The 26,409-nt window shown below is 44.5% G+C and overlaps 1 protein-coding gene across 6 annotated transcripts; it reads right to left on the bottom strand.

Annotated features, from left to right (window-relative positions):
- Positions 1-8,978: 8,978 nt before the first annotated feature.
- SLAMF7 (SLAM family member 7) lies at positions 8,979-26,155 on the bottom strand. 6 transcript variants are annotated; one of them, XM_070497021.1, is made up of 8 exons: positions 25,996-26,110; positions 24,917-25,159; positions 18,070-18,402; positions 16,511-16,783; positions 16,173-16,289; positions 15,128-15,237; positions 13,256-13,318; positions 8,979-12,413 (listed from the first exon to the last, which is right to left on the bottom strand). In XM_070497021.1, the coding sequence occupies exons 3-8, from the start codon at positions 18,257-18,259 to the stop codon at positions 12,342-12,344; spliced, it is 825 nt and encodes a 274-aa protein (XP_070353122.1). In that variant the 5' UTR covers positions 18,260-18,402; positions 24,917-25,159; positions 25,996-26,110; the 3' UTR covers positions 8,979-12,341. The 6 variants fall into 6 exon arrangements, with proteins under 6 accessions (XP_070353122.1, XP_070353123.1, XP_014703853.1 ...); XM_070497022.1 differs by having other exon boundaries at positions 24,917-25,070; positions 25,996-26,074; XM_014848367.3 differs by lacking the exon at positions 24,917-25,159 and having other exon boundaries at positions 25,996-26,155.
- Between the last annotated feature and the right edge of the window lie 254 nt (positions 26,156-26,409).

Raw genomic sequence — 26,409 nt, 5'->3', positions numbered from 1 at the left:
AGCCTCCTTGCTCATGGTTATAGGATCAAGAGGAGACATATGATGCCCAGAGCTGTCTCTCTTTCTCTCTCTCTCATCCCAGTTTTCAGGGTGGCAAAAGTAATGTAGATTAGCGATAAACCATTTTGGGGAGCACGGACTTTTCCTTCCCCTTCTCATTTTTCATTAAGAATCCTTCTATTTTTATTCCCTGGCACTCTTAGCCTTTCACCCTGGGCTTTCATTCTGCCTCATTTGGGATGGAGGTGGCGTGGGAGAGCAAGAGCAACAAGTGTGGGTGGCCCTAGCCTGGGAGCCCTGGTCCCCACCGCTGCGTCCTCTCAGCTCCCTGCTCTCTGGTCTCCCTCCACCTCCCCAACATGCACCTTGACCTCACCTTCATCTCTTCCTGGCCTTTTGTTGTTTGAATTCTTCCCAGACTGGCTCAGCTCCATACCATTCCTTTTGGAAGCTACTCCGGTGGCGCTGCGCTAGGCTCACAGGGAGAATCTATCCTGGCAAAGGGGAAACAATCCTTGGCCCTCAGTGCATCCTGTACTCACCTTTCATTTCTTACCTACCATCTCACCTCTTCGTGTCCGTTTGTACCTCTGTCTCCCACTTGATTGTTAATAATTCGAAGTATGGTGAGCACATTGTAGGTGTCTAATAGACGTTAGCTGAAAGAATAAATGACTCTTCTAATTAGAAAAGACAACTGATACCAGCATTTATTTTAAAAGAAGAAATATCTTTTAAGAAGACAGTATTATGGGGCCGGCCCCAAGCCAGGTGGTTAAGTTCGCGTGCTCCTGTTCAGTGGCCCAGGGTTTTGCCGCTTTGGATCCTGGGCGCGGATGTGGCACCGCTTGTCAGGCCATTTGAGATGGCATCTCACATGTCACAACTAGAAGGACCCACAACTAAAATACACAACTATGTACCGGGGGGATTGGGGGAGAAAAAGTAGGAAAAAAAAAAAAAGACAGTATTATTTGTGAGCCAAAAATCAAAACAAAACAAAATGAAACTAATAAGACAAAAAGACAATCTTTTCTCATTACTTCACCTGTAAAATGGTTATATCTATTACGAGAATTAAATAAAGTTATATATATGTATGTACATATGCATATATATTTGCACCTGTACATGTCTGTATATGTACGTATATAAATATACATATACGTATACTTTAAGTGTTTGGAAAGACTCTTGGCATATAGTCAATACTCAATAAATATCAATATGGTTTTTTTTAAGAATATTAGCCCTGAGCTAACATCTGCTGCCAATCCTCCTCTTTTTGCTGAAGAAGACCGGCTCTGAGCTAACAACCATGCCCATCTTCCTCTGCTTTATATGTAGGATGCCTGCCACAGCATGGCTTGACAAGTAGTGCGTAGGTCGGTACCCAGATCTGAACCAGCGAACCCTGGGCCTTTCCAAAGCAGAATGTGGGAACTTAATTGCTGTGCCACCAGGCCGGCCCGATAGCAAATATTATAGACTATCATTTTATGGTTGGTGAACTCTTCTCTCTTGCTGGCCAACTTCTTGACAGATTGCAATAAAGGGCACGCTTAGGATTATAGCCAGATAGAACCCAAGCATCTTTAAAATTTGTCAACAAAAACATGAATGGAGATGGCTTGCGGTTGTTTTCTCCCTCTCCTAGGGGTGAAATAAGAGGGAAAGAGGCCATAGTCTGGCCTATAGTCTGTGACAGGCTGTCCCTACCAGGTGGTTCTCGCTCGTGATATCTTGCCTCTTCAGATGCCTGGTTATCTTTGATTGTGTGATGAACATTGTTTATGAAAAATTATTTCTAGGAAAAATTTGAGGCCTAAAAATATTATTTTCTTCTAGAAATGATCTTTGTTTTCTTCTGCTAGGTACTTGTGGGCACTAACAATCTTGAGGGAGAGAGAAGGAATATTCCTCTGCCCTCTAGCTTCTTCTGGCTGGTCTAAGATTTAACCTGACAGGAGACACATAACAGGAGAAAATCAAACAAAGTTTAATATCCTGTATACATGAGAGAAGCCCAGGAAAACTGAGTAACTCGCCAAAATGGCCAAAGCCACCATCTTCTATATCATCTTAAACTAAAGAAAAAAGAAGATGTTGAGGGTAGTGGTTTGGGACTTCAAAGAGGAGGAAGCAATTCACATGGAGATGGAAAAGCAAATGTTTGATAAACAAAATGTTTGCCATGCCTTGCAGAGACCATGGGACAGGAACAAGACTTCCATCAAATGGACCTTACTAGGTTCCCCCCTGTCTGCCACACCTAGTTCATATTATACTATAGTTATTTATCATATTAGTTCCTTCTGAAATAGGCCTTCTACCTTAAATTCTTTTAGGCAGTCAGAGGGAAGGCCAAAGTTTCTTTCAGAGTCTTTTGTTCTTAAAAATAATCAAGCCTCAAAGACACATTTTGGTGTGGTAAATTCTGATCCCCCATGGCACCTTAATCTGGTTTCAGGGTTTGAGATTTTCTTGACCACAAAATGACACAAAGCTGGAGATGGCCAGTGTGCTTCTTGTTTGCCCTTTCTCCCAGGGTGAGCCTTTGGGGCCCAGGTCAAAGGGGCAAGTGATTTACACATTCTCTAATTTGGTGACCTTGGATGCCAAGTTTTGTCCGTCCAGTCCCGAGAAGCTGTCAAAGCAATGGTCAGCTTTCCAGTCTCCTCTTTAAATCAACAGATACCCCCAAGACAGTACTAGAAGCAGAAGTCCTCTTATCTTTTACATGTCTCTTGAAACCATCTTCATCTTACCATCCAGAGTCCAACTTACAATCACCTCTCTCCTGGACCACTGGAATAGCCTTCTAAGTAGTTTGTCTATATCCAGACTTGACCCCTCACAAGTGGTTTCTCATACTGCAACCAGTGATATTTTAGAACTCTTTCTGGCCCAACCACACTGAGTGTCTTCCTTTTTCTCTCCCCTTGTATGGGGCGTTTGCACAGGCTCTGCCCTCTGATTAGCAGGGGGCTTTCACCCTCCCCTCTTCTTGTAAGTAGCTCCTACACATCTTTAAATCTCAGCTCAGTCTTCTTGCTTTGGAGAAGACTTCTTTGATTCTAGCAAAAGCCCCCCATTACAGGTTATCATAGCACCGGGCATTTTTTCAGAGTAGTCATCACTGCTGCGATGTTATTTGAAGAATAACTTGATGTCAGCCTCTAAAAAGGAAACTCTTTTCTCTATTACATCAACTAAAGAAAACTCCTGTTTCCTTTCTTCTCACAACCAATATTCTGACACCAAATAAGTGGGTTTTTTTCCCATACCAACCAATTCTCCAACACCAGCTGGGTGTCCTTCAGAATTGAATTCAATTCAATTCTGACGCTATTTACCTAGAGTTCATGCCAGATTTCACAAGTTAAGTGCTCAGTCCCACAAGACTGTTCCCACTTTAGAGGCCAATTGCAAGTCTGGGCCTCCTGTACTTCTGACCAACCCACCAGAAACGGAGGGTTCCCACAATCCCCTCTTTGGGTTCGGTAGTTTGCTAAAATGGCTCACAGAACTGAGGAAAACAGTTTACTTACTAGATTAATGTTTTTTTATAAAAAGATACATCTCAGAAACAGCCAAACAGAAGAGATGGATAGGGCGAAGTATGTAGGAAGGGATATGGAGCTTCCATGTCCTTTCCAGGCACATCATCCTCCATCTGTTCACCAATCTGGAAGCTCCCTGAACCCCTTCAGTGAGGTTTTTCATGGAGGCTTCCTTGCGTGGACACGACCGATTAAATCATCAGACGGCGACAGAACTCCACCTCCAACCCTCCACCCATCCCTGGAGGTTGAGGGTGGGGGACAGGGGAGCTGGGGAGATGGGACTGAAATTCCAAACTTATAATCACATGGTTGGTTCCCCCTGGCAACCAGGCACACCCTGAGGCCATTCAGAAGCCTCCATCAGAGTCACCATTAGCCTACAAAAAGACACTTACCACTTTGAAGATTCTAAGGGTTTTAGGAGCTGTGTGCAAAGAAACTGGGAGGAAGACCAAATATATATTTCTTATTATTTCACAATATCACAGCCTCTCTCCTTAGAACTGAGTGAAGAAATTTTAACATTTTGGGGTATACGAGGTAGCTATTCTGGTTTAAGCCTGATTCGGCCTGGACTAAATAAAGCTGACTTAGGGCCTGTCAAACATACATCTGTTTTAACTATTAAAGTAGAGAATGCAGTAAACATTATCTCAAAGTAAAAGAATTCACTCTTCGAAGATAAGGGTGCATGCTTCCTTTCCTACCACACCGGTATCAGTACTCCTGAAGGTAAGTTTCCTTTCCCAGACTTCAGGGTCATGTTGACCTGCTCATCTGAAACTGAATACCTCTGAAACTTCGATGAATACATATCCTGGGTGTGTTTGATGTACCGTCTTTGTTCTAAAAAGGTATAAAACTGTACTGACAACCTCTCCAGAAGCATTTCTTCCTTTGTGAAGATTGCCTTCCCGGATTATAACCCTCAGCCTGGCTCAAGTAAAATTCACCTCATCTCTCTTATCTTTAGAATGGTTATTGGTTATTTGCGTCCACAGAATGTAAGCATCCTGAGGGCAGAGACTCTGCTTTGGCTTATTGCTGTATTCTCTGTGCTCAGCACAGCACCTGGCACTTAGTGGTGCTCATTAGGTGCTCCTGAGTGAGTAAATAATGAATGCATGCATGAGTGAGTGAACACATGCCTGAAATGGTATAGACATGTTCTTTTCTCTCGCACCAGGGTTTTTATTGTTAAAATCAAAACCAAATGGAGACCACCCTTGAAAGTCCCCTGAGCAGACAGAACCAGTTTAGTCATGCAAACTAGCTTAGTTTAGCTTATTTTGCAGAAGTAACTTGACCTGGATCATTTCTTGCTTGTGCCTCTGGAAACAATAAATAAAACTAGAACTGTTTCCCAAGGTTGATATGAAGTAACTACTAAAAATTCTACTATTATAAGCAACCGCTGTGAAGAATAAACAGTCACTGCTTTCTCGTCATATAAGCTACTTTATAACAACATACCCCTGAGCCTCATTCTGCATTTTGGTTTGAGTGCCTCCGGTTTGCAAACTTTTTGGTGCGTGCACAGTAAACTTTTGCTAATCACTTCAGTGATTCATTGTTTTTCTTCACCTTTCTAATCTCTTGACACCATATTTGAGAACCTGGTATTTACAGCTCAGGCGCCAAACCACACGGCTCTGTAGAGGGGCTTGTCAAGAATAGTGACTTCTCTGGGCCAGCGGCATGGTCGAGTGGTTAAAGTTCTACGGGCTCCACTTCAGCAGCCTGGGTTTGCAGATTCAGATCCTGGATGTGGACCTACTCCCCTCATGGGCCATGCTGTGGGCTCCCACATAGGAAGTGGAGGAGGATTGGCATGGATATTAGCTCAGGGCTAATCTTCCTCAAGCAAAAAAGGAAAAAAGAGGAGGATTGGCAACGGGTTTTAGCTCAGGGTGAATCTTCCTCAGAAAAAAAAAAAAAAAAGGTAACTTCTCGCCTTAACCAGCTGGTGGTTTCCTGTCTGTGCTGATGGAGCTCAGGAGGTGAAGTCTCTTTCTGCATCTACCTTTGAGAAAAAGCTTATTAGGTGTCTAGACTTCAGATCTATTGGTATCCCTGGGTTCCATTTTGTTGCTGGTAAAAAAAAAGGGGGGGTTACTAATGCTAATTATTTTGCCATCTGAACTGGCTCAGAGGAGAGAGGCAGGGAACGAACGCATTCCAAAGCTGGGCAGTGGCTGCTCTCTCACCTCCCAGTCTTCACCCACTCTGAAGCTCCCCCAACCTCAAGCCACCCTCTCTGAGGGAAAGTAAGCTTTTCCTCTGAGCATCACACTAAGGGGCTCTCGTCCCTCCCCACCCTGTTCTTACTTATCCTCCCCCACTGCACTCCAACATTCGGGTGTCAGACTTTCCCCTCAGCCCCTCATAGTGGGCAACACCACAACGCCTCTTTTTCTTCCAGTGAAGCTTTATTTAACACTTCTTCCACTCAATTATGTAATACATGTTTTCTCATTAAAGAACATTTGGAAAATAAAGATAAGTAGAAGGAAACCGAGCCACCTAAGATTTCATCCTCCCCCCAAAACCAGTGTTAATATTTGGATGTGTTTTCTTCTAAATTTTTCCACGCATGGGTGTTTTAAAAACATGGTCGTAATCATACAGCACATTAAACTTTGCCTTCTACTTTTTTCACTTGTGATAGTGTAGAGGAGGAAAAATAATCTTTTTTCTACTTTTCTAGGTTCTGTGGCTGAGACCTCCCTGTAATAAAAGATTAGCAAGAGAAAAACAAACAGAAGTTTGATAACATGTATACCTCCTGTATACATGGGAGAGACCCAGGAAAACTGTGTTACTCCCTGAAATGGCCTAAGCCACCACCTTAAATACTATCTTCAGCTAAAGACAAAAGAAAGATGTGGTGGGTGGGGGGAGCCAGTTATGGAAGGAGACCAGGAAAAGCACAGTAAAGGGTATGGTTATTATATAGATTTAAGTCAGTGCCTTTGATAACAGTTTATCTTTTGTTAGAGTTTCTTGTGACTTCGAGTTATTCTTCTCTTCCTAGTACAAAGAGGGAGGCACCCTTACTAGTGGAGATTATCAATATAAATATTCCTTACTAAAGGGTAGCTTTTGCTGAGTTTTCAGAGTGCCTGCTGTTTCTTAAAAATAATCAGCTCAAAAAAGGCCTTATGCCTAAGAGGTACATTTTGGGGTGGCACATTCAACTACACTTCAACATCATAACATGTTCTAGTTTTATAATCCATAATTCCTAGTGTCTGCATTCCCTTAACCTCTCCCTGTGGCCAGACTCTTTGGTAGTTTCCAGAATTTCATTATCACAAATAGCAAAATAATGCATGTTTTTGTATAAAAATTTCACGGTGCCTTTTTTTTTTTTTTGAAGATTGGCCCTGAGCTAACATCTGTTGCCAATCTTCCTCTTTTTTCTCCCCCTTCTCCCTGAAGCCCCCCAGTATATAGTTGTATATCCTAGTTGTGGGTCCTTCTAGCTCTGCTACGTGGGATGCTGCCTCAGCATGGCTTGATGAAAGGTGCTAGGTCCATACCCAGGATCCGAACCTGTGAAACCCTGGGCCACCGAAACGGAGCACACAAACTAACCACTCGGCCCCCGGGCCGGCCCCCACAGTGCCTTTTTGAGGCAAGATGATTCTTAATCCCATTATTGCCCAGGGAAGCAATGTGTTGAAGTTCTTTCATTATTTGGAGGGAAAGTGAATTCCCATTTCCCCCCTCTTTCCCTGCTCCTCTTTGCTGTAAGCCAGCGTTGAAATAAATTTCTAGGCCCAAGGTGTCCAGGGTGTCACATTAGCAAACCAAAACTTAGATAACTTTTGTGTCTCCATAAACGCTCCACTTGACTGGTGAATCCCCAAATGCCAAGCCAACTTTGGGCCTCCTCACCCCAAACAAGGTTCACTATCTGGCCCAGCCAATCAGATCTTTTCTCTTTTTCTCTTCTTTGCTCTTTATTCTTTATCCTATGAAAGCTTCCTGCCTCTGGCCTATTTTGCAGTTCTCTGAATGGAGACTGTCCACTTCATGAAGTATTAAATAAAGTTTGTTCGTATCACCTAAATTGTTTTCTTTAATCATTTTCTAACACCCGACACCCCTCTTCTGAGGGCTGATTCTCCATTTTAATGCTTCCGTATCTTATTCGAAGTTGACTTTGGGGAAGTTCACCATTTTTTATGTACTATCCCTTTCCCTAAGCATCATGTACCATATATGAATCTACTATGTGCCAAGCACTTACACTTGTTTCGTATAATCCCCACATTGCAAGCCCCATAGGAGTTTTAGAGATAAGAAAATAGAGACTCACCAAACCCAAGCCTTTGGCAAGGGACATCCTTCTAGTAAGGGCTTTCAAGCCCAGGCCCGTCTGTGTCCAAAGCTATGCCCTTTCTTCCGTGTTCTACTTGGGAAGAGAGGGCTCCATCCCTCTCAAGCTTTGAGCCCCATCTTCCTCATCCTCTGCAGGGTGTGGCAGGGGAGCAGGCACTGCTTTTGTTGTAGCCTTGGTTTCATACTGAAAGTGGAACTTCAGGCAAGTCTCCTAGTTTCTCTTGGCCTCAGTTTCACACCCATAAACTGGACATAAGTATTCCAGACCAGTTTGTCTCAGAGGAGTCATATGAGGGCCTATGGAACAGAAGTTTTCTTTACGTGAAAGCAACTGGCTCCCAGCAGGGGATTACAGGGTAGGGCTGGGGTGGGGAAATTGGAGGGTCTTAGAAGACTCACCTCTTGTTGGGAGTTCAGGCAGGTGCAAAATGCCAGGAGAATCTCAACAATACGTCTTCTCCAGTGGAGTCAGGCAGACACCTGAGGCCCCACCCAGAGAGGCTGTGATCTTAGTTTAGCGAGTACCATAAATTAGGGGGATTTTCCCCAGTTAGAATAATGGGGGACTCATAGTCTTGCCTGAGGACCCATCTGGCTTAGGGCTAAAGGAAAAACAACTGTGCAGCTCAGAGAATGAAATACCAAAATTCTGACTCAACACACAATCAGGATTACTAATTTTTCCTTTTTCCTCAGTCTCTAATCTAACTTGACATGGCACTTCTTTATTGAAAATTTTGATATTTTGTCCATCACGGATTTTTTGCATTAGTTTTGATTTTTTAAAATATTACACAAAAACATTATTTACCTTGATAGCGGAGTGTCTGGGTGCCCCCTTAAATTTTGTGCCTCACTTGCTTCACCCTAGGCCCTGATCACGTGGTATGGTGTCACAGCTGAGGTGGCATCACTGCGGGTCACACAACTACTCAGTTGGCACTGGACAAATTTCAGATCCTAGTGTCCACTTCTGGCTCCAATGTAAATCTTTCTCCCCTTCAAATGCTACTACAGCCACGCCCCAACCTCCACCACCTCTGTGAGAATTAGAAAAAATGCCTCTTCTTCAAGACATACTGATTTTATTTAGAAAGGACGCTTTATTTTTTCCCTCAGGAAAATTGTAGTAATAAATACAGGCATTTACAATATTTATCATGTGAATGGTGCTCTGTGGCATGCAGTGCCCCAGGCAGGCCACACCTGTGAAGGGGAACCGGATGTGCCATCCCAGATTATGCCTCTTTGGCATAAGAATAATTTTGAATTGATTATTTTCTTAAGGTGATTTTTCTTTTTTTTAAAGATCGGCACCTGAGCTAACATCTGTTTCTAATCTTCTTTTTTGTTTAAAGAGTGACGTCTGAGCTAACTGTTGCCAATATTCTTTTTTTTTTCCTTCTCCCCAAAGTTCCCCAGGACATAGTTGTATATTCTAGTTGTGAATGCCTCTGGTTGTGCTATGTGGGATGCCGCCTCAGCATGCTCTGATGAGTGGTGCCATTCTGCACCCAGAATCCGAACTGGCAAAACCCTGGGCCACCAAAGTGGAGCACACAAACTTAACTATGGCCATGGGGCCAGCCCCTCAACTGATTATTTATAAGAAACAGCAGACACAGGAGAAGTTCTAAAAACAAGTAGAAGTTACATTTTTGTAAGAGATACTTGCATTTATAAGGAAAATTTCCTTTCGTAAGGGTGTTTCCCTCTCTGTACCAGAAGGGGAAGAATGACTAAATCTCTAGAAACTTCTTATCAATGGACATGAACTTAAATCTGCATAACAGCCATACCCTCAGTTACTGGGCTTTGCCTGATGACTTCCCATAACTGCCGTCCTCCCCCAATCTCTTCTTTTGTCTTTAGCTGGTATAGAAGTGGTATACAAGGTGGTGGCGAGGGTCTTTTCGGGGAGTTACTCAGTTTTCCTGGGTCTCTCCCATGTATACAGGAGGTATACATGTTATTAATCTCCTATTTGTTTTTCTCCTGTTAATCTCTCTTTTATTACAGGGGAATCTCAGCCAAGAACGCAGAAGGGTAGAGGAAAAATTATTTTTCCTCCTCTGCACCTGCAGAGCTCCACGTGGAGGCCAGCACAGCCCTCCTTCCAGGGTCCTCAGAGTTCCAGGATTGCCTCCTACTTCCAACCTTCATTTCCTCTCAAATCAGCCTCAGACTGTTCTCTTGGTCCCCTCCTCCTTAGTTTTTTTCTTGAAGGCTTATTATCTCTTACTTTGATCATCTTATGTTTGAAGGGGTTTTTTTCAGATATTTTCTCCTTTCAAAAATTTTAACACACATTTCTTCACCTTACCTCTGATAAAGTTAATTTGTATATTGGGATCCACAAAATGGAGGCCACCCCCATGGCCCAGCCCAGGTCGTAAATCAAACTTAAGTCAGCCTGCACTTATGGGAATCACCTGTCAAAGAAATCTAACATGCACCAAAACCAGTCCTCCAACTCAGCCTAGCTAGGTTATGCTTACCCTAGAAAAAAGGACCCACGAGCCTTATAGGGAAATCCCTGACCTCCTAGCTAATCATGCATTGCCTCCCATAATGCTCTATAAAAATTGCTCTTGGGCCAGCCCCATTGCCTAAGGGTTAAGTTCTGCATGCTCTGCTTCAGTGGCCCAGGTTCAGTTCCTGGGCACAGACCTACACCACTCATTGGAAGCCATGCTGAGGCATCAACCCACATGCAAAATCGAGGAAGATTGGCACAGATGGTAGCTCAGGTCAAATCTTTCTCAGCACACACACACACACAAAACTCACTCTTGCCCCAAATCCCTTAGGAACTGTGCTCCACTGCTTGTGAGGCACTGTACTCCCCCAGTTCATGGATTGTTTTCCTTGAATAAAGGACAAATTTGTTACTAAATTGTTTTAGTTTTGTCATTTGACACTTAACACTTCCAGACCTGGGACATCAGATCCCTTCCCGACATTTCTACTGAAGATGTGTGTCCAGGAACACATCAAAAGCAGCCCTCTCCCTCTTCATGTTTTTCATTTCATTAAAAAGAAAGTGAAGTCTACGGGAGCAGGGATCATGTCTGTCTTATTTGCCAGGCCGACCTAGCAGAGGTTCTCAATAAATATTTGTTGAATGAATTAAGGGGCTTTAAAGGTTTGCAAGTGACCACCCCCTGACTCCAAGTCTCCAATAATGGGTTTGAAATGTGTCTTCAGGCTCAATTTCTCCAATGGGATGGGCTCCTGTACAGGCCTTGGCTTCTCACTTGCAGCACAACAGTGTAAATGAAGCTGGGGCAGTGGCCCTTGTCTTTGGGTCAGGCACACTTCTGAGTTTCTGAAGCAGGGTACTTACCTTGGATATTCAATAAGAACATGATTGCCTTTAAGAGAAGTTATTCTTGTCAATTTGCTGTTTTCCTATTTAACTTGAGGGGTGACTCAGGGGTCATGAGGATTTGTAAGTTTGCTTTGCAGAAGAAAGAGAATGCCTTCAGGGAGGTCGCAATCACCTGGATGGTGGGCTCCCAACTGCTATTAACACCCAGAAGTCAGATTGCCCAGGGGCCAGGAGTGACCTCTTGTTTCTCTGAAGCTCCTCCTGTGAAGCCCCTTAGCTCTATAAAACACCCTGCTTTCTGCTCCTGTTAAGGTGGATTTGAGAGAATCCATGCTCCCGCCTTCTCATTTTGGCCAATTTGAATAAACCTTTCTCCGTCTCCAAGCACCAATGTCTCAGTGATTGGTTTACTGCACATCGGGCACATGAACTTGAAATTGAGATGTTCAGTATCACTTCCATCCAGCCAAACTCAGTCTTCTACCTGTCTTCTCTGTCCTTGTGCACTTTGCCCCCAAGTCCACATCTCATCCTCTAGGTGTCGGGAATCTGTGGTCAGGTCTGCTGCAATTGCCCATGGAAGTAGCTCGTGAGGGGTCAGTTTCATGAGAGCAGAGAGTGTGTCTGACCGCAATCACTGTAAGCTCAGCACAGTGCCAGGAACACAGTCGATGAGTTGGCTAATAAATCCATCTCTGGCTTCTATGCCTGCTTCTGCTGGGAATGTCTGCCTTTCTGAAGTTCTTGCCCTCTTGGCAACCAGATCGTTGGTATATTCTGACCTCCAAGCCCTGGGATGGGAGTGGCCATTCATACGTGTGACACAGCATTTACATCTCAACAGAGACACTTCAAAGCCCCTTGCTTGGAGTTGGCTAATAAATTCACAATCACATTTCCAGGATGGGACAGTTACACATTCTGGGTTTGAGGAGATTTCTCAGCAGTGGGTAGAACCAGAAACTCTTAAATCTGAAGGAGCATAAGGGATAGTTTATTCTGAAAGGAAGTCAGTGTTCTTCATTATTCCTTGATCGAATCAGTAAATTCTTTCAACAGTTTTCTCTGGGGCAAGACAGGAGGGAGTACAATGCTGTTTAGGTGACATTCTCATAGGTATACAGCTTCGGTGTGTCTGGTGACGTGGGCAGAGAGTCATGTTTCTCCATCTGTAAGGCAGACATAAAGATGCAGAGCACTGGAAGTGGGCAGGGCTCTGGATACCCCACAGGAGATCCCACCATCCAGACACTCTTCATTGCTAGGGTTACCCAACCCAAACCTCCTGCTGTGCTTGCTCTCACTGTTTAATCATTCTGATTTTAGAGAAACTATTTCTTAAGGGTTAATCTGCATTTATCTTGTTGAGTGTTTAATGAACTGAACTTTCCTTCCAATCACCCATCAGAACTAACCTTTCCTATTACTAAGCAAACTGCTTTGTCCATTCTCAACTTTTCTGATCTGGTTGGGAAAGGAGACAGGGAGGTATCACTGCTTCTGCCAAGTATGATCTATGAAGCAATGAGCTTGAAAGCTTACTACATTAGTAGTTTGTCTGGGGCCAGGGTACATGCAAATAAGATGTAACATAGAAAGACCATGGAAATGAAAAGGAAATTTCTCCTGCCTCCAGTTTACTGGTCACTCAGAAGCAAGCTGGAGTTGCTTCTCCAGCTCTCCCTCCCCTCCCAGGCACAGCCTAAGCCATGGACTGTTCCTCCATCCATGCCATCAGTCAGGATCTTGATGATGTTCCCTGTCGCTCCTACCTGGAACCTCTCTCCTACTCTATTTGTTCCACATTGCCCCCATTCAACTCCTAAAACACAATTCTCTCCTATTCCCCATATTCTTTTGTACCCCTAAGCAAAGGGAATGGAGACACACTGGGGTAAATTTTAATACTAAGGAACACGAGATCCCTGGGGCCCAAGAAATTGTAAGCTAAGCTTGAACCAGGAAAAAGGATGGAACAACTAAGATGAAGCTCAGCTTTAAAGGATCTTACCTTTGGGGGTATTTGCACAGTGGCATAAAATGTATTCACTAGATTTTCCTCTGGAACAGTTTTCTGTTAAAAAAACAAACAAAAGAAATCATCACCCACCTCCTGGGTCACATAGACAAGGCCAAAGAGATACCCAGAATCCAGAGAAGGGAAAGCAGAGATGGGAGGAGATGGTGAGAGGGAAGAGAGTGTTCTGAAACAGGAATGGGTAGTGGGAAGCGCTCTTGTCCGTGACCGCTATTATAATTGCTAATAAGTTTCTTTTAAGAAGGAAGCACATTACTTTTCAACTGTGTTGTGTTTAAATGAATTAAAAAATATATAAGAGATATAAGTCCCATGAGCTGTTACCCTCCTAAGGTGACTAAAGGGTAATTTGAAACAATATTGCTAATGTTGCAAATAAACTTTTCCATCAGTCTGAAGGGCTTCTGGAGCAAATCAGTAAGGGTGACTGATGCGCCAACACAAAACACCAATGACAGCAACAACAAAAGTTCCTTCCAGGCTGGAGAAAATTTCCTGGGTAGATGAAATTTATTCCTGAGCACCCAGGACAGTCGTGTGGTCTCCTGGAAACTTGGCTTGAGCAGGGGTAGAGGAAGGATGGTGATAAAGTGACCAATTGTGACAGAAGCCAGGCTGAGTGGAGCACAAAGCAGTCTCCCCCATGAGGAAGGAAGGAGCTCTCAGGAGACCACAATTTCAAATAGGAAACATGACGTCTCCTCTTGGAAAAGTTATAGGCAAGTGTGGGAAGATGCAACCTGATCAGGAGATGCCAAAGGCTGGAGTAAAACTGAGATTTTGAGGCTTCAAAGTGTTTCTACTTCTTTATTAAGTGGACCTATGTGGAAGAATGCTGTAGGACCTCTAAGGAGCTAGCCCAGCCTGGCCTATGACAACTGTTCCTGGGGAGCCTGTTGAAGTTGTCAACCTAGTCCATGTCTCCAAATTGTCTCTTGTTGTTTGAGTTTCTTTAAACTTTAGTCCTATGATTTCCTTTTCAAAGAGTTTCCTTTGAATAATCCAAGTGCCCATAAACTGATGATGGGACAAAGAAGATGTGGGATATATATATATACAATGGAATACTACTCAGCCATAAAAAAGACAAAATCATCCTACTTGCAACAACATGGATGGACCTGGAGGGAATCATGCTAAACGAAATAAGCCAGACTGAGAAAGACAAACACCAGATGATTTCACTCATATGTGGCATATAAACAAACACATGGACAAAGAAAACAGTTCAGTGATTACCAGGGGAAGGGGAGCACTTATGTGGTGACAGACAAGAAATAATGTACAACTGAAATTTCACAATGATGTAAACTATTATGAACTGAAAAAAAGAAAAGAGTTTCCTTTGAATTAACTTTGTGTTCATTCACTTCAGCTTAGTGACCTACACTTGGGAAGCATTAAGCATGGGCTGAGAGCCACCATGGGCCCTCTGAGCCCTCTCCTGATGGCTCCTTGAGATTCCTCAGAGGAAAGGGCATCTCTAGAGCCAGTCTTGTGACACCGTAATTCAATCGTGTCAAAGTCACACTTCCTTACTTGCTGTTCTATGCAAAAGGAATCAGGCCCATTGAGCGGCTATTGTGAACTATGGAGGGAAAGGAACAATTCCATAGGTCACAGTGTGAACATTACTGGTTAGGTCAGAACCAGGTGCTCCAGAGGCCACAAACTTCTGCAGAAGAGAGAAGCCAAAAAGACTAGGGGAGACACAGATGCATTGGATTTTAAGGGCTATGCATCCTCTTCTTCCATGTTGCCCAAATTCATGGAAAAATCTCAAGTAAAACCAGAAGGGCCTCAGAGAGGAGGATTAGGCCCCAGGAAAGATGGGAAAGGACTCACATTAAGGTGAGAGACTGTGTCATACTCTGCGGTCTCTCCAGAAGGGGGGTTATAGTTAAGAGTTTCTTGTTGATTGTCTGTTCTCTTCTTCTCTTCAATGAACTCTGAAACTAAGTTGAGAGAGAATTAGAACTGGCCCCTCCTTCTACTCACCACCCCCACTGGCCCACCACCCTGTGTGGACTACCCACTTAGGATGACCAACTATCCCGGTTTCCCTGTAACTGAAGGGTTTTCCGGCACAGCGGGCTTTCAGTGCTAAATCGAGGAAAATCCCAGGAGGAACTGGTTACCCTTGTCACTTCACTGTCCAGTCTCTGGACCAAGGCAGCCAAAAGGGGAGCAGAGAAGGTCAGAAATGGTTTCAGAGTGCTTCCAAGAGGGAAAGAAAATCTTAAACTTTGCAGTTCATACCCAACCGATGCTCAGGTCCCTCCCCAACACCCTACATGGACAGTATCAGTAGGAACCCAAGAAGACAAATCAGCCAAGTTTAGGGATGCAAAGTATAGGTTGTGGCATGGAAAGAGATAGAGACAGGTTTCTCTAGGTGGAATGTGACTAGACTGAGGTAGGAAATAAAGAGAAGTCTCTGGCATTGATCCAATGGAGAGGACTAGGGCTGGTTGGGGGGCTCTGACAGGATGAGGATTGGAAGGGCTGACTGGAGGGTGCTTCTCTGTGGGACCTCAGAATTGGAGGCCATCACCTCCCAGATCAGGAGGGCAGAATCAGCATTGTGAGACCTGTGTCAACAGGAGGGCCACACCAGTAAGTTCCTTTGGGGAAAGCAAAGGGGTGGGCACTGGAGAGGGAACTGGGAGGATGTTGGCCTTAGGAGAGAAGTTAAGGACTCAAGCACTCTCCAGAACTAAGGAGCACCGGCTGATGGTGTTCTCCTTGAGGACAGAGACCACGGCCTCTTCATTTCTGTATCCTAAGTGTCTAGTACAAAGCCTGGCACATAGTTTAACATCTGCTTATTGAATAAATGAGGGAGAAAATGCATGAATGAGGGTGAAGACAAAAATAGTACATGTTCTACCTTTTCCTCTTTCTTTCCGCATAATCAAAATAATTGCCACCAGTGCAAAGGCACTGAGAAGGAAGAGCACCACCAGGAGCTTCAGGACCATGGACGAAGTTGGGTCCCTAGGGGCACCTTTGAAGAGAGAATGGGTGGAGAATGAATGGGTGGAGGGAAAGGAGAAGAGTCAGCTAGGGAACATGACCCTACTTTCGAGCAACTTCCACCTTCCCCCCAGTCTTGAGACTTCCCAGGGGCACCCATTTTTCACACAGGGCCTGTTCCCATGAGGACCTGGGGCTAAAGAAGGTATAAGTCCTGAGACCAGAGGCTCTTGGAGAAAGAGAGACAGTCACCTTCACAGAGCTTCTGGGCAAAGATGGGGTTTGAAGAGTTGCTGCTGATGGGGTTCCTGGCCTCGCAGATGAAAGTTATGTCCCTTTTCCCCAGCCTCCAGGACACGGGGAGGATGGAGCCATAATGGGACTCATTGGTTGCCTGTCCCAGGGACTTCCAGGTGTAAGTCACATCCTCTCCTCCTTGTTCCATGGAGCATGTCAGATTGGTCACACAGGTGTCGTTCTCAATGTTCTGCAGACCCATGGTGACTTTGGGCTTTGATAGGTACTCTATAAAAGAGAAATGGACAACCAAGGGTGGAAACTATGCCTATAGCCCTCCTTTTCCTGAATTATTCTTATAAACCTTGGATGTGAATCTCTAGGGTGCTACATAGTAGAGAGGAAGCAGCAATTCAGAGCAGAGTTTTCATTCTTATCTGGGAAAGAGAACTATCTAGGTCTGCTTGCCTACGGCTATATAACAACAACAGTAGTAATAGAAATAATAACAATGCAACAATAATGCAGGTGCCCTTTACTAAGCATAGCCATATGGCAAGCGCTATGTGAAGTGCATTTTAGATGCTGGCTAATTTTATCCTTTTTAGAGGCTTCCTATTCCCCTGTCCTCAGGTTCCTTGAAGAGACTTTCACTTCACTCTCCGAGAGAGAATAGTATCAGAATAACACTTCAGGTCTCCCATTCTACTTTGTGCTCACTCCTCTCCCTCAGAGGATGAGCAATTGGTTCATTGCTGAGATAAGAGTGTGACATCCATCATATACATTTCTCTACTCCTGGGTTTGAGCTGTTAAAATTGCTGTTTAAATATGATTTGCCCATTTTTTCCTCCCCCAGCTAGTTTGTTCGTAGAATGCATGCCTTCTGTTCCCTTCAACTATGTCTATATGGAGGACACACCTGGATCAAGGTGCTTGGTCCACCTCCTACAAGCAAATCTGGATGCCCATCTCCTGATGTCCCTGATATCACAGCTCAGTGAGTGGGGCAGCTATTCTTGCAGCTGGTTGTGTAATTGTTTTGTAAGATTGTCTTCTTTGAATGGGCTTCTAGGTCTTAACTTGGGGAAAAGTATTTCTCCTAGTTAGCTTTACTAGAAAAGCTAAAGCTGATATTTTTATCTTCTCTCTAATTCTTGTGTTGATTTCTCAGTTGTTTGGAATCTGTAGGGGAAGAGGTGTGATTGATGTTTATAACCAATAATCTTTCTAAGACGCGCATCACTTTCCTCCCCATCACAAATATGGAAACTAAGTTTCAAAGAGATTAAGCAACTTGGCTGAGGCCATGCACCCAGTAAGTAGAGATGCCAGCATTTGACCTGTGTGACGGCCACTTCCCGTATTGCCTATCCTCTGCCGCACATCGCCTCTTACAGAATCTGAGTAGAAAGGGACCTCGGGGGTCAGCTACATCTACTTCATCCATGTAGGAGTTCCCTCTTGCACGTTCTTGCCGAGTATTTATCCAGCCTTTGCTTAAACATTTCCAGTATCATGGAGTTCACCACTTTATGAAGGCAGTCATCTACTTTGGAACTGGTTCCGCTCACCATAGACTTGCAGCCCATACTCTTGGGTGAAGGGATGCTGGAGAGACGAGCTGTGTATCTCAACACGGTAGACACCTGAGTCTTTCTTCTTCAGTTTGCTGAGTATCATGGAGTAGCTTCCTTGCAGAAAGCCCACCCTTTCCTTATTACGATTTTGGGTCACTATGATGTTGGCTTGTCCATCTGGCATATTTGGCTGTATGGTGACAAGAGTGGTTGTGTTGAAGATCCAGATAATGCTGTCAATCTCATTTACCGAGTGGTTCAGAGGGAAAGTTACAGCCCCACCAAGGGCACCAACCAGCTCCTTCCGGGTTCGAGAGGCCGCTGGCCCTGCAAACAAAGAGAACCATAAAATAAACCTGAGTCCCTGCCCTTTTCACCAATACTCACCCTCTTTGGGTCCAGGGAAGTTCCCAAGAAACCTTCTCAGGCAACCAGCCCCTGAGTGAGTGAGGAAACCCCTTGGAATCTCTCTCACACAAAGGCATTGAGGTCAGAACTCTCTGCCTAAAAAGAGTGACTGCAGGTGAACTCGTCCCGTTCCCAGAGACCTCTGGCTGAAAAAAACAAGTTCTGAGGTAAACCATAAGGCCCAGCTCCATGACTGACAAGTTCCTGTCGGGGCACAAGTTGGGGCGTTACTGTTGACTCCCCCTTTAGGACTCCCAGACTCTCCTGGGAGAGCTGATTTTGATGCAGATGAAGAAAGAACAGCCTGCCTGACCTGGAGGCAGTAGTTCTGAAGCACAGATCAGGATAATGGGAGGTGAGCTGTAAGTTCCTAATGATAGTGACAGCTTAGAAGTTTGAGGATGATTTATCTTTCTATTTTATGATAGATTCGAATGGATTCAAGGTCATCTCCAAAGGAGGTTCTCATTCACTTGAATTCCAACATCCTTCTCTGAGTGGAAAGGAAAAGCCTGAGTGACTGGGCGCTCTGCAAGATGCTCAGGCTAACTTGGGATGCTCACCCCGAACTATCAGGACTTGTGGTGGGGCTTTATTTCCCCCAAGAAATTTTTGTTTCACCACAATCTTAAGTCCCCTCAAAAAAAGCATGACTTGCAAACAACCATCAGTGGTTATGTGGCTCCAGGTGAAAAACAATTAAGAATTACTGCTAAAAAAAAAACTCCCCAAAGCAGTCAACTGAGCATTTCCTGTGAACGGGTGTGGGGAGCAAGTCCTCTTCTACCTAATATCTGAGGGACAAACTCAGGATAGCACAGAGCAGAAAGGGAATTTAGAGAGGGACTAGCAGCTTAAAAGCAACTACTGTGATCTCATTTAACTCTTAAAACAATGCTTCCAGGAAGGATTGTTTTACAGTTGGAGGTACAGCAGTTAAGTCCGCACGTTCTGCTTCAGCGGCCCGGGGTTCACTCATTCAGATCCTGGGTGCGGACCTATGCACTGCTTACCAAGCCATGTTGTGGCAGGCGTCCCACATACAAAGTAGAGGAAGATGGGCATGGGTGTTAGCTCAGGGTCAGTCTTCCTCAGCAAAAAAGAGGAGGATTGGCAGCAGATGTTAGCTCAGGGCTATCTTCCTCCAAACAAAAGGTGTTCTCCTTGAAACTACCAAACCCAAAGTTATTTTCCCTTCTACCTCTTAACAGAATACATCAAGGCAAAATTTCTAAAATAAATTTTTATTACTTCCATCACGGAAAGCACAAAAAGGAAGAAACAGGTTCCTGCTCTGTAAAATGAGGATACAAAACAGTCTCTGTTAGAACTCAGCTTCCCTGGCTAGAGTTCCCAAATAATTATAGTTGCTATCTATTAAGGGTTTATTCTGTGCTAAACATTTATTGTTAAGATTATGACTAATACTTATAAATACTTCATACTTATCCTGCATATTAGAAATTTTGATCCTCTTACACAAGGATCAGCAACCGATGGTCCATAAACCAAAAGTGTCCTGCTGTCTGTTTTTGTAAGTAAAGTTTTCTCGAACACAGCCATGTTCTTTCCTTTACATATTGTCTATTGCTACTGTTCCACTACAACTTAGCTGAGTTGAGTAGTTGTTACAGAGACCATATTGCCTGCAAACCCTAAAATATTTACTGTCTGGCCCTTTATAACAGAAGTTTAACTCCTGATTTGATGAGAAAATTGAGATTCACAAGAGCCTAAGTAACTTGTCCAAAGGCATAAAACTGGTAGATGGTGATTTGAGGAGTTAACCCAATGCCACTCCAGCTCTTGAGCCTAGACTCTTTCTACATCTCAATTTGAAGGCCCCCTGACATGGGTATCAGCTCCAGCCTCTCCCTCATTCCCCTTCTCCAGCTCCTTCTAGAGAGTAGGTGCCAACTCTGAAAGCTTTGGGCCTCATGAAATCCTGATTTCCCTTTCCTGTCCTTTGGTGACCTTCCCTCAAGCACAAGCTGCTCCACCTGTGCCCCAAAGTAAGAGAATCTGATGCTACCAAATGTTGACCTAGTCCCTTGACTACAGGTCTAGGGTCTTTAGGAGCTGATTCCTGTTTTCAAACATTTTCCCCCTATAATTTATCACTCAGTGCATATATACTTCGAATCCCTCAAGACTTTATCAAATCATCCTGTTAAATAAGTAATCTGATTTTTCAAGAAGCTGCTTTCCTTGGTTCCCTATTACTAAGGCAGGATAGGTTTTCAGTTGCTCTCTCTTTGATCGTCCCAAAGGATGCCAAAATAGTCTCAATAAATGTTACAGACAAGATCAATTTCATTTTGCATTTTTGATTGATCAATTAATGCATTCTTTCTTTTTCTTCAACAACAGAGATGGCAGGGCTGAATAATTTGCAGTCAAATAAAGATTAGGTATCACTTTCCCCCAAGGTGCAATGACTGGATTTAGGCTATTATGAGTAGTTTCATTCTCACATGAGGTTTGGCGGAGATATTTAAGTCGAGGAGGTGAGAAAACTGCAAAGAGGGCTTTAGCGCTTCACCAGGTATACGTGCATTTAAGCCACAAGCAATTGTTCTTTTCACTTCTTCGCACGTGTAGTGCTATATTCTCAGGATAAATGTCGAGGTGTGAGTTGTGTGGGGATGTAGGAAAATGTCTCCAAATTCATTGTTCTTGTTAGAACAATGAAATTGGAGGATGGCACAGTGCAAATTGCCAACATGAACCTAGATGGAATACTTTTGTTCTACCTTGGTTGTATTTTCAGGGCGGGAAGAGGGGTCATGAGAGAAGAAAGTAGCTCCATGCCATTCCCCAAGCATAAGTTCAGAGGATGGGGACAGGGTTGGTGGTGAGTCCTAACAAGTTTTGTTTCCTCTTCCCGGTTGACTGAGAAGGGATCCAGAAACTAGAGACTTCTCTTCTCAGCTGTCCAAGGCTGAATTGAAACTCCCCTTTCTGTGATGGTGTCTCTATCTGCAGTGATCCTACAGAGTTTTACCATGTCTAGGTAGGTCATGCTCTTCTCCTTCAGTCATTCCTTCCTTTTACAAGAATTTATTTAGTTCCATATTTGTGCCAGGAGCTGTTTAGGAGCTGATGATATAACAGGGGAGCAAGATAGTCATGCTCCTTACACTCATGGAGTTGGGAGCTAGTCATTAAATAAATAACTACCTGTGTTATGAAAGGGGAAGTAATAGGTACAATGGGGTGACTTAACATGATCTGTGAGATCAGAAGACTGTAGAGAATAAGTAGCTACTAACACCCGTCTGCAAGGCCTGGGAAGATGGGGCCCCAGGAGACCCACCTACCCTCCCACCTAGATCGGTACAGTGAATGTTGTAACTTGCCTCCTCTGCATCCATTTCACCCCTTCCTCATTTTGTAGAGTGGTTTGGGTAAGATGGACAGGCATCCAGTTCAAGTGGTTACTTCCTCTGGAATAGTAATTAGTTCAAGTGTATTACATAACCTGGGTTGATTGTATCTGAGAGAAGCCCAGGTCTTTTGCTCCAAGGCCAAGATGACCATATGATGCTGTGGGAAGATGTGAAGCGTGGGACTGCCACCCACTCACTACCACCAGAACATCAGCCAGGGCTCCTCCCTCGCCTGATCCCCAGTTTACTTTCTACCTCACACTTTTATTTGTGCTTTATCCTTCTCTCTGCTCATCTAAAGCTTATTCAGGACTCATAAAGCTTAACTGAAAGTTTCCCTGAGGAAATCTCCAACCCTTTCTCGCACCCACCCCTCTGAAAATCCCCCACTAATGTCACTTCATTTTCCACTTTAAATTCGCCAAAAAGAGATATTCCCTTGAGTGGTGAATAGACATACCATTTTGCTGTGAATTAGCCTTTGACTGGTCTACAGGCATTAGGTTCTAGATTCTCCTGATGATGGGGTCTGAGATCCCACACAGGGAGATGGCCTCTCCTCCCAGGTAGCAGGGAGCAGTGTAAAAGAGTCAGAGTTGGCCTAACTGGGAGTCAGGAGACTGGGATTCCATTCTGGTTCCTCTGTAATAATAACTCCAGCAACAAACACTTGGTATCACTCTGTGGTTCATAAACTAGTTTAACGGGAGTTATCTTCCTTGATCCTCAAAGCAACTCCATGAGATAGAGGTTAAGCTCCACTTTATAGATGAGGACACTGGGGCTGCAAGATGCTAGTGACTTTCCCAAGGCCCAAAACTGAGAAGTGGCAGAAGTGGAATGAGAAGTTAGTTAGTTGCTCCATCTCAGAGGCCTGAATTTTTTCCGCTACTGCCTCGCCACTTACCACTTCGAGTTTCGGTGTTCTCAACTTTCAGAGGAGAAAAACAACAACCTCTTTTTTGCCAGGATTTGGGGGAAGATGAAGAGTGAATACGGATTTGAAAGCATTTTGAGAAGTCCAGAACAGTCTGCAACACAGGGGTAGGCGGGAGGCAAGAGCAGGGAGTAGTGTTATAAGGGACAGGCCTTGAGAAAGCTTCCCACTTTTTTGGTCTCATTTCTGCAAAGATGGCTAAAAGTGAGGAAAGGATTTCTTAAAACATCTTTGGATGGCTTCTCAGCAAGGTGAGCTTTTCAGAAGGTGATCTGGAATCGAATGCCTATAGATCAGTCACTGGCTAATTCACAGCAAAATAGTATGTCCAATCACCACACAGGGGGATGTTTCCTGAGCAAACAGCCCCTGCCAGCCTGCCTCTGGAGGTGGAGGGGGCTGGGGCAGGAGACCCTTTGCCTTCTGCCCTGGTGAAGACTCAGGTATCTTCGGCATCAGAAGAGTCAGCCCTAAGATGCCCTCTATCACAGAAAGGGACAACAGCTCCTCTCCTTTGCCACCTCCCTTTCCTCTGGGTTATTTCCTCCTCCCCTTAATCTGCTTCCCAAAGGCTCAGGAGTTGAGTGGAGGGAGGGAGCCAAATCAGGAACAAAGAACATCATCAGTACAGCCGGAATCAAGGAATGGAGACCCAGAAGGAAGACTTCAGGGGAAGGGAGGTTGTAAAGCCCACCTCCTGCTTGCCAGCCCAGTGCCGGAGCAAATCTCCCCAGACTGGTGCCTCCATCAGAATGCACCAGCATGTCATGCCACCCTCTTCATGGAAGCCAAGGACCAGAGCGGCTCAGAGCTGGGAGGAATCTTAGCGACTACTTAGTCCAGTCCCATCTTACAGATGAGGATACTGATGCTCCAAGGGTTATAGTGACGTGTCCCAGGTCAGTGGAATGCCAGGGTTAGGAACCAGAGCTCCCAAGGCAGAGTTTCCCAAGCTGTACCCCTTGCTACCCTTCAGGTCTGTAGTAGTGCCTCAGTGTATTTCTAGGAAGCCTAGAAGAAGGTGTACGTTGTGGGAGGGTGGGGAAGGTGGTGATGGGGCAGAGGCTATGGAACACCCCCTCCATCAGGGAGGCTTCAACTCTATGCATTAGAGTTATTTAAGAACTTGTTCATTTCTGTGTAAGATTTCACTTCATGAAAGGAAACCACTGATAAAAAAAGAAAAAAACGATTTTGGAAACTACTGCCGTTTACCTAACTTCCCATTACCTAATGTCCCCTGGAAAGATCACTTTAAAACAGAGGCGTGCCAACCTCCCAATTCACCATGCATCTTTGCCAACACTCCATCCCTAACGCACAACTTTCACTTTCAAGCTCCCTACCGCTCTGCCCCTTACTCATCTCCCACCCCCTCCTTCTTGTCTCTTCTGGTCCTTTTGAACACCACCCCAGCCCCCAATATCTCCTCACCCACTTTGTCTGTTTTCTTTTTAGTAGTTGTTTCCTCAACACTATGGTATCATTGAATCATCATAAAATCTGTGAGGGGGACAGATTAATCTTATTGTGCCCATTTTCCAGATGAGAATCCTGGAGCTGCTGCTTGGCCCCTCTGAACTTGGCCAAGGTGGTTCCCTGTTGGTTCATCTACATCCTAGAAACAGAGTTACCTGGGTTTCTTGGCATTCCCAGTTTCTGCCTTGGCCTCATGTAACTGGAGAGGGAAGGAATCCCAACTAGCTCTCCTGGGGGAGATTCGGCTCAAATACACATTTTTTGAGCACTTCTCCAGTGTCAGGTACAGCATTAGGCAGTTTGGTGTGATGAAAAGAGCACTAGCTTTGGAAACCCAATCTCTGCCCTACTCTTAGTAGCTGTATAATCTTACCCAAGACACTTGACCTCTCTGAGCCTAAGTTTGCTCATCTGTAAAATGGGGATAATAATATCTATTTTATATACTCGTGAGGAGCTTGTATAAAAAAACACCCTGGACGTAGCAGGAATTTAATAAATGGTGATTATTATTATAATTGTCTTGCATTTGATATCTCATTTAAAATATCACAATAATCCTGCAAGTTTGGTTTCATCTTCTGTTATATACTTGTGAAGACCAAGGTTCAGAGGCTAAGTAACTTACCCTTAATAAAAGAGCAACGAAGGTGTCAAACCCAGGAGTCCTTGTCCAGGGCCAGCACTGCTTTCACTGCCTTGCCCACGGATGCTCTAGGACAATCTTGGTCTCCTTTCAGCCATGGGAGGTGTCCCACACAGGCTTCCCACAGTTCAGGTCACTGGTGGGGACCCAAGGTTTTGAAAAGCTCTGCCATATGCTCCCCCACTTTGTCTGCTCCAAGTTCCACTTCTGCTTACCGTTGCTGTTCTGAGAGTGGTTTTTAAAGTGAGAGCCTATTCTGGGACTACTGCTTAGGACCAGGTGCTTCCCAAACGTGAAAATTTCTAATCAACTCAAGGAGGGTGAGAGTCTGCTGATGCCGAACACTTAGCAATGCCAGGTGGTGAGGAGGAAAGGTTTGGTGGTGCTGACTGACTATATGGCCTTGGGCCGGTCACTTCAGGCAGGCCTGTGGCACACAAAAACAAACCAACTATGCCAAGCGCTCAGAGGAAGAGCTCATGGTGGTACCCCGTGAGTTTGATGACCAGAGAGATACTCCTAACTTACGGGGCTCCTGGTCCCTTCTGAGAACCCTGAGGACAGCAAAATCTTCAAAGACTAGAATATCTGTAACAGGCACAGAAAAGTCCTCTATCTTTCATGGCATTAAACATAAAGTGCCTACAATATGAGCTGTTTTCTAAGTAGAGACTGATTGGATTCCTTGGGTTAAGAGAAAAAAATGAAATGTTTGCTTCCACCAATATCACTGTCAGGCATAATCATTTAAAAAATATTTTTCTTTCACGGCAGAATCTGAATTAGAACACAGGTCTTCCTGATACCCAACACCACTTCTTTCAGCTCTTCCTTCCCTGGGATAGTCAGAAGGGAGTCAGTCCCTAGTCGTTCCTTCTCTCCTCCCTCCAGCCTCTTGCTGCCCTCTGTGATTCAGAGACCACAGGATGTAAAGCAATATCAGATGAAGGAGAAGAGCCTCCTCAGTTGAGCCAGAAGCGCAAAGTGGACTCTGGAGCCTGGAACTACAACTCAGGATGGGAAAGGCAGTCAGGAGATCAGGGGGATCTGGCTGGACTCACCCGTGAGCTGGCAGAGGAGAAAGATGAAGATGAAGCATCCTGGGGAACCAAGCATATTGTTCTCTGGATGTCAGTCACTAAAGTGAACCTATGTTGTACTCACATCGCTTCCCCAGATGGGGCTTAAAGTGGGAGGAGTTACAAGGCTCTAACACTTGAGTGACTCATCTCTAGCCTCTTCCTTGTTTATTTCAGCAGCTCGTATGTGACACCTGTTCAACAAAGAAGGGGGAAAATGAATTGAATTCTAAAGGTGATGGTAACCCCATTTTACAGGTAGGAAATCACAGGCTCAGAGTCTAGGAATTGATCAAGGCCACATAGGCAGGCTTTTCTGCTACGCTGTATGACAATTCAGAGATTCAGAACAGAGTAAATGGAAGGAAATAGAAGGTTAGATGAGGGACAAAAAGG

Source organism: Equus asinus, chromosome 25 (genome assembly GCF_041296235.1).
Source record: "Equus asinus isolate D_3611 breed Donkey chromosome 25, EquAss-T2T_v2, whole genome shotgun sequence".
Taxonomy (NCBI): Eukaryota; Metazoa; Chordata; class Mammalia; order Perissodactyla; family Equidae; genus Equus; species Equus asinus.
Note: the sequence above shows the minus strand (reverse complement) of the source record. Positions and strands in the feature narration are given on the sequence as shown.

Coding starts and splice junctions, on each gene's coding strand:
- SLAMF7 (XM_014848367.3), bottom strand. CDS start 26,050: ATGCTTGGTTCCCCAGGATGCTTCATCTTCATCTTTCTCCTCTGCCAG. Junction 16,290..16,510: donor TGCCCAGAAGCTCTGTGAAG/GTGACTGTCTCT, acceptor CTCTCTTCAAAG/GTGCCCCTAGGGACCCAACT. Junction 12,414..13,255: donor CTGTGCAAATACCCCCAAAG/GTAAGATCCTTT, acceptor TCTGCCTTACAG/ATGGAGAAACATGACTCTCT.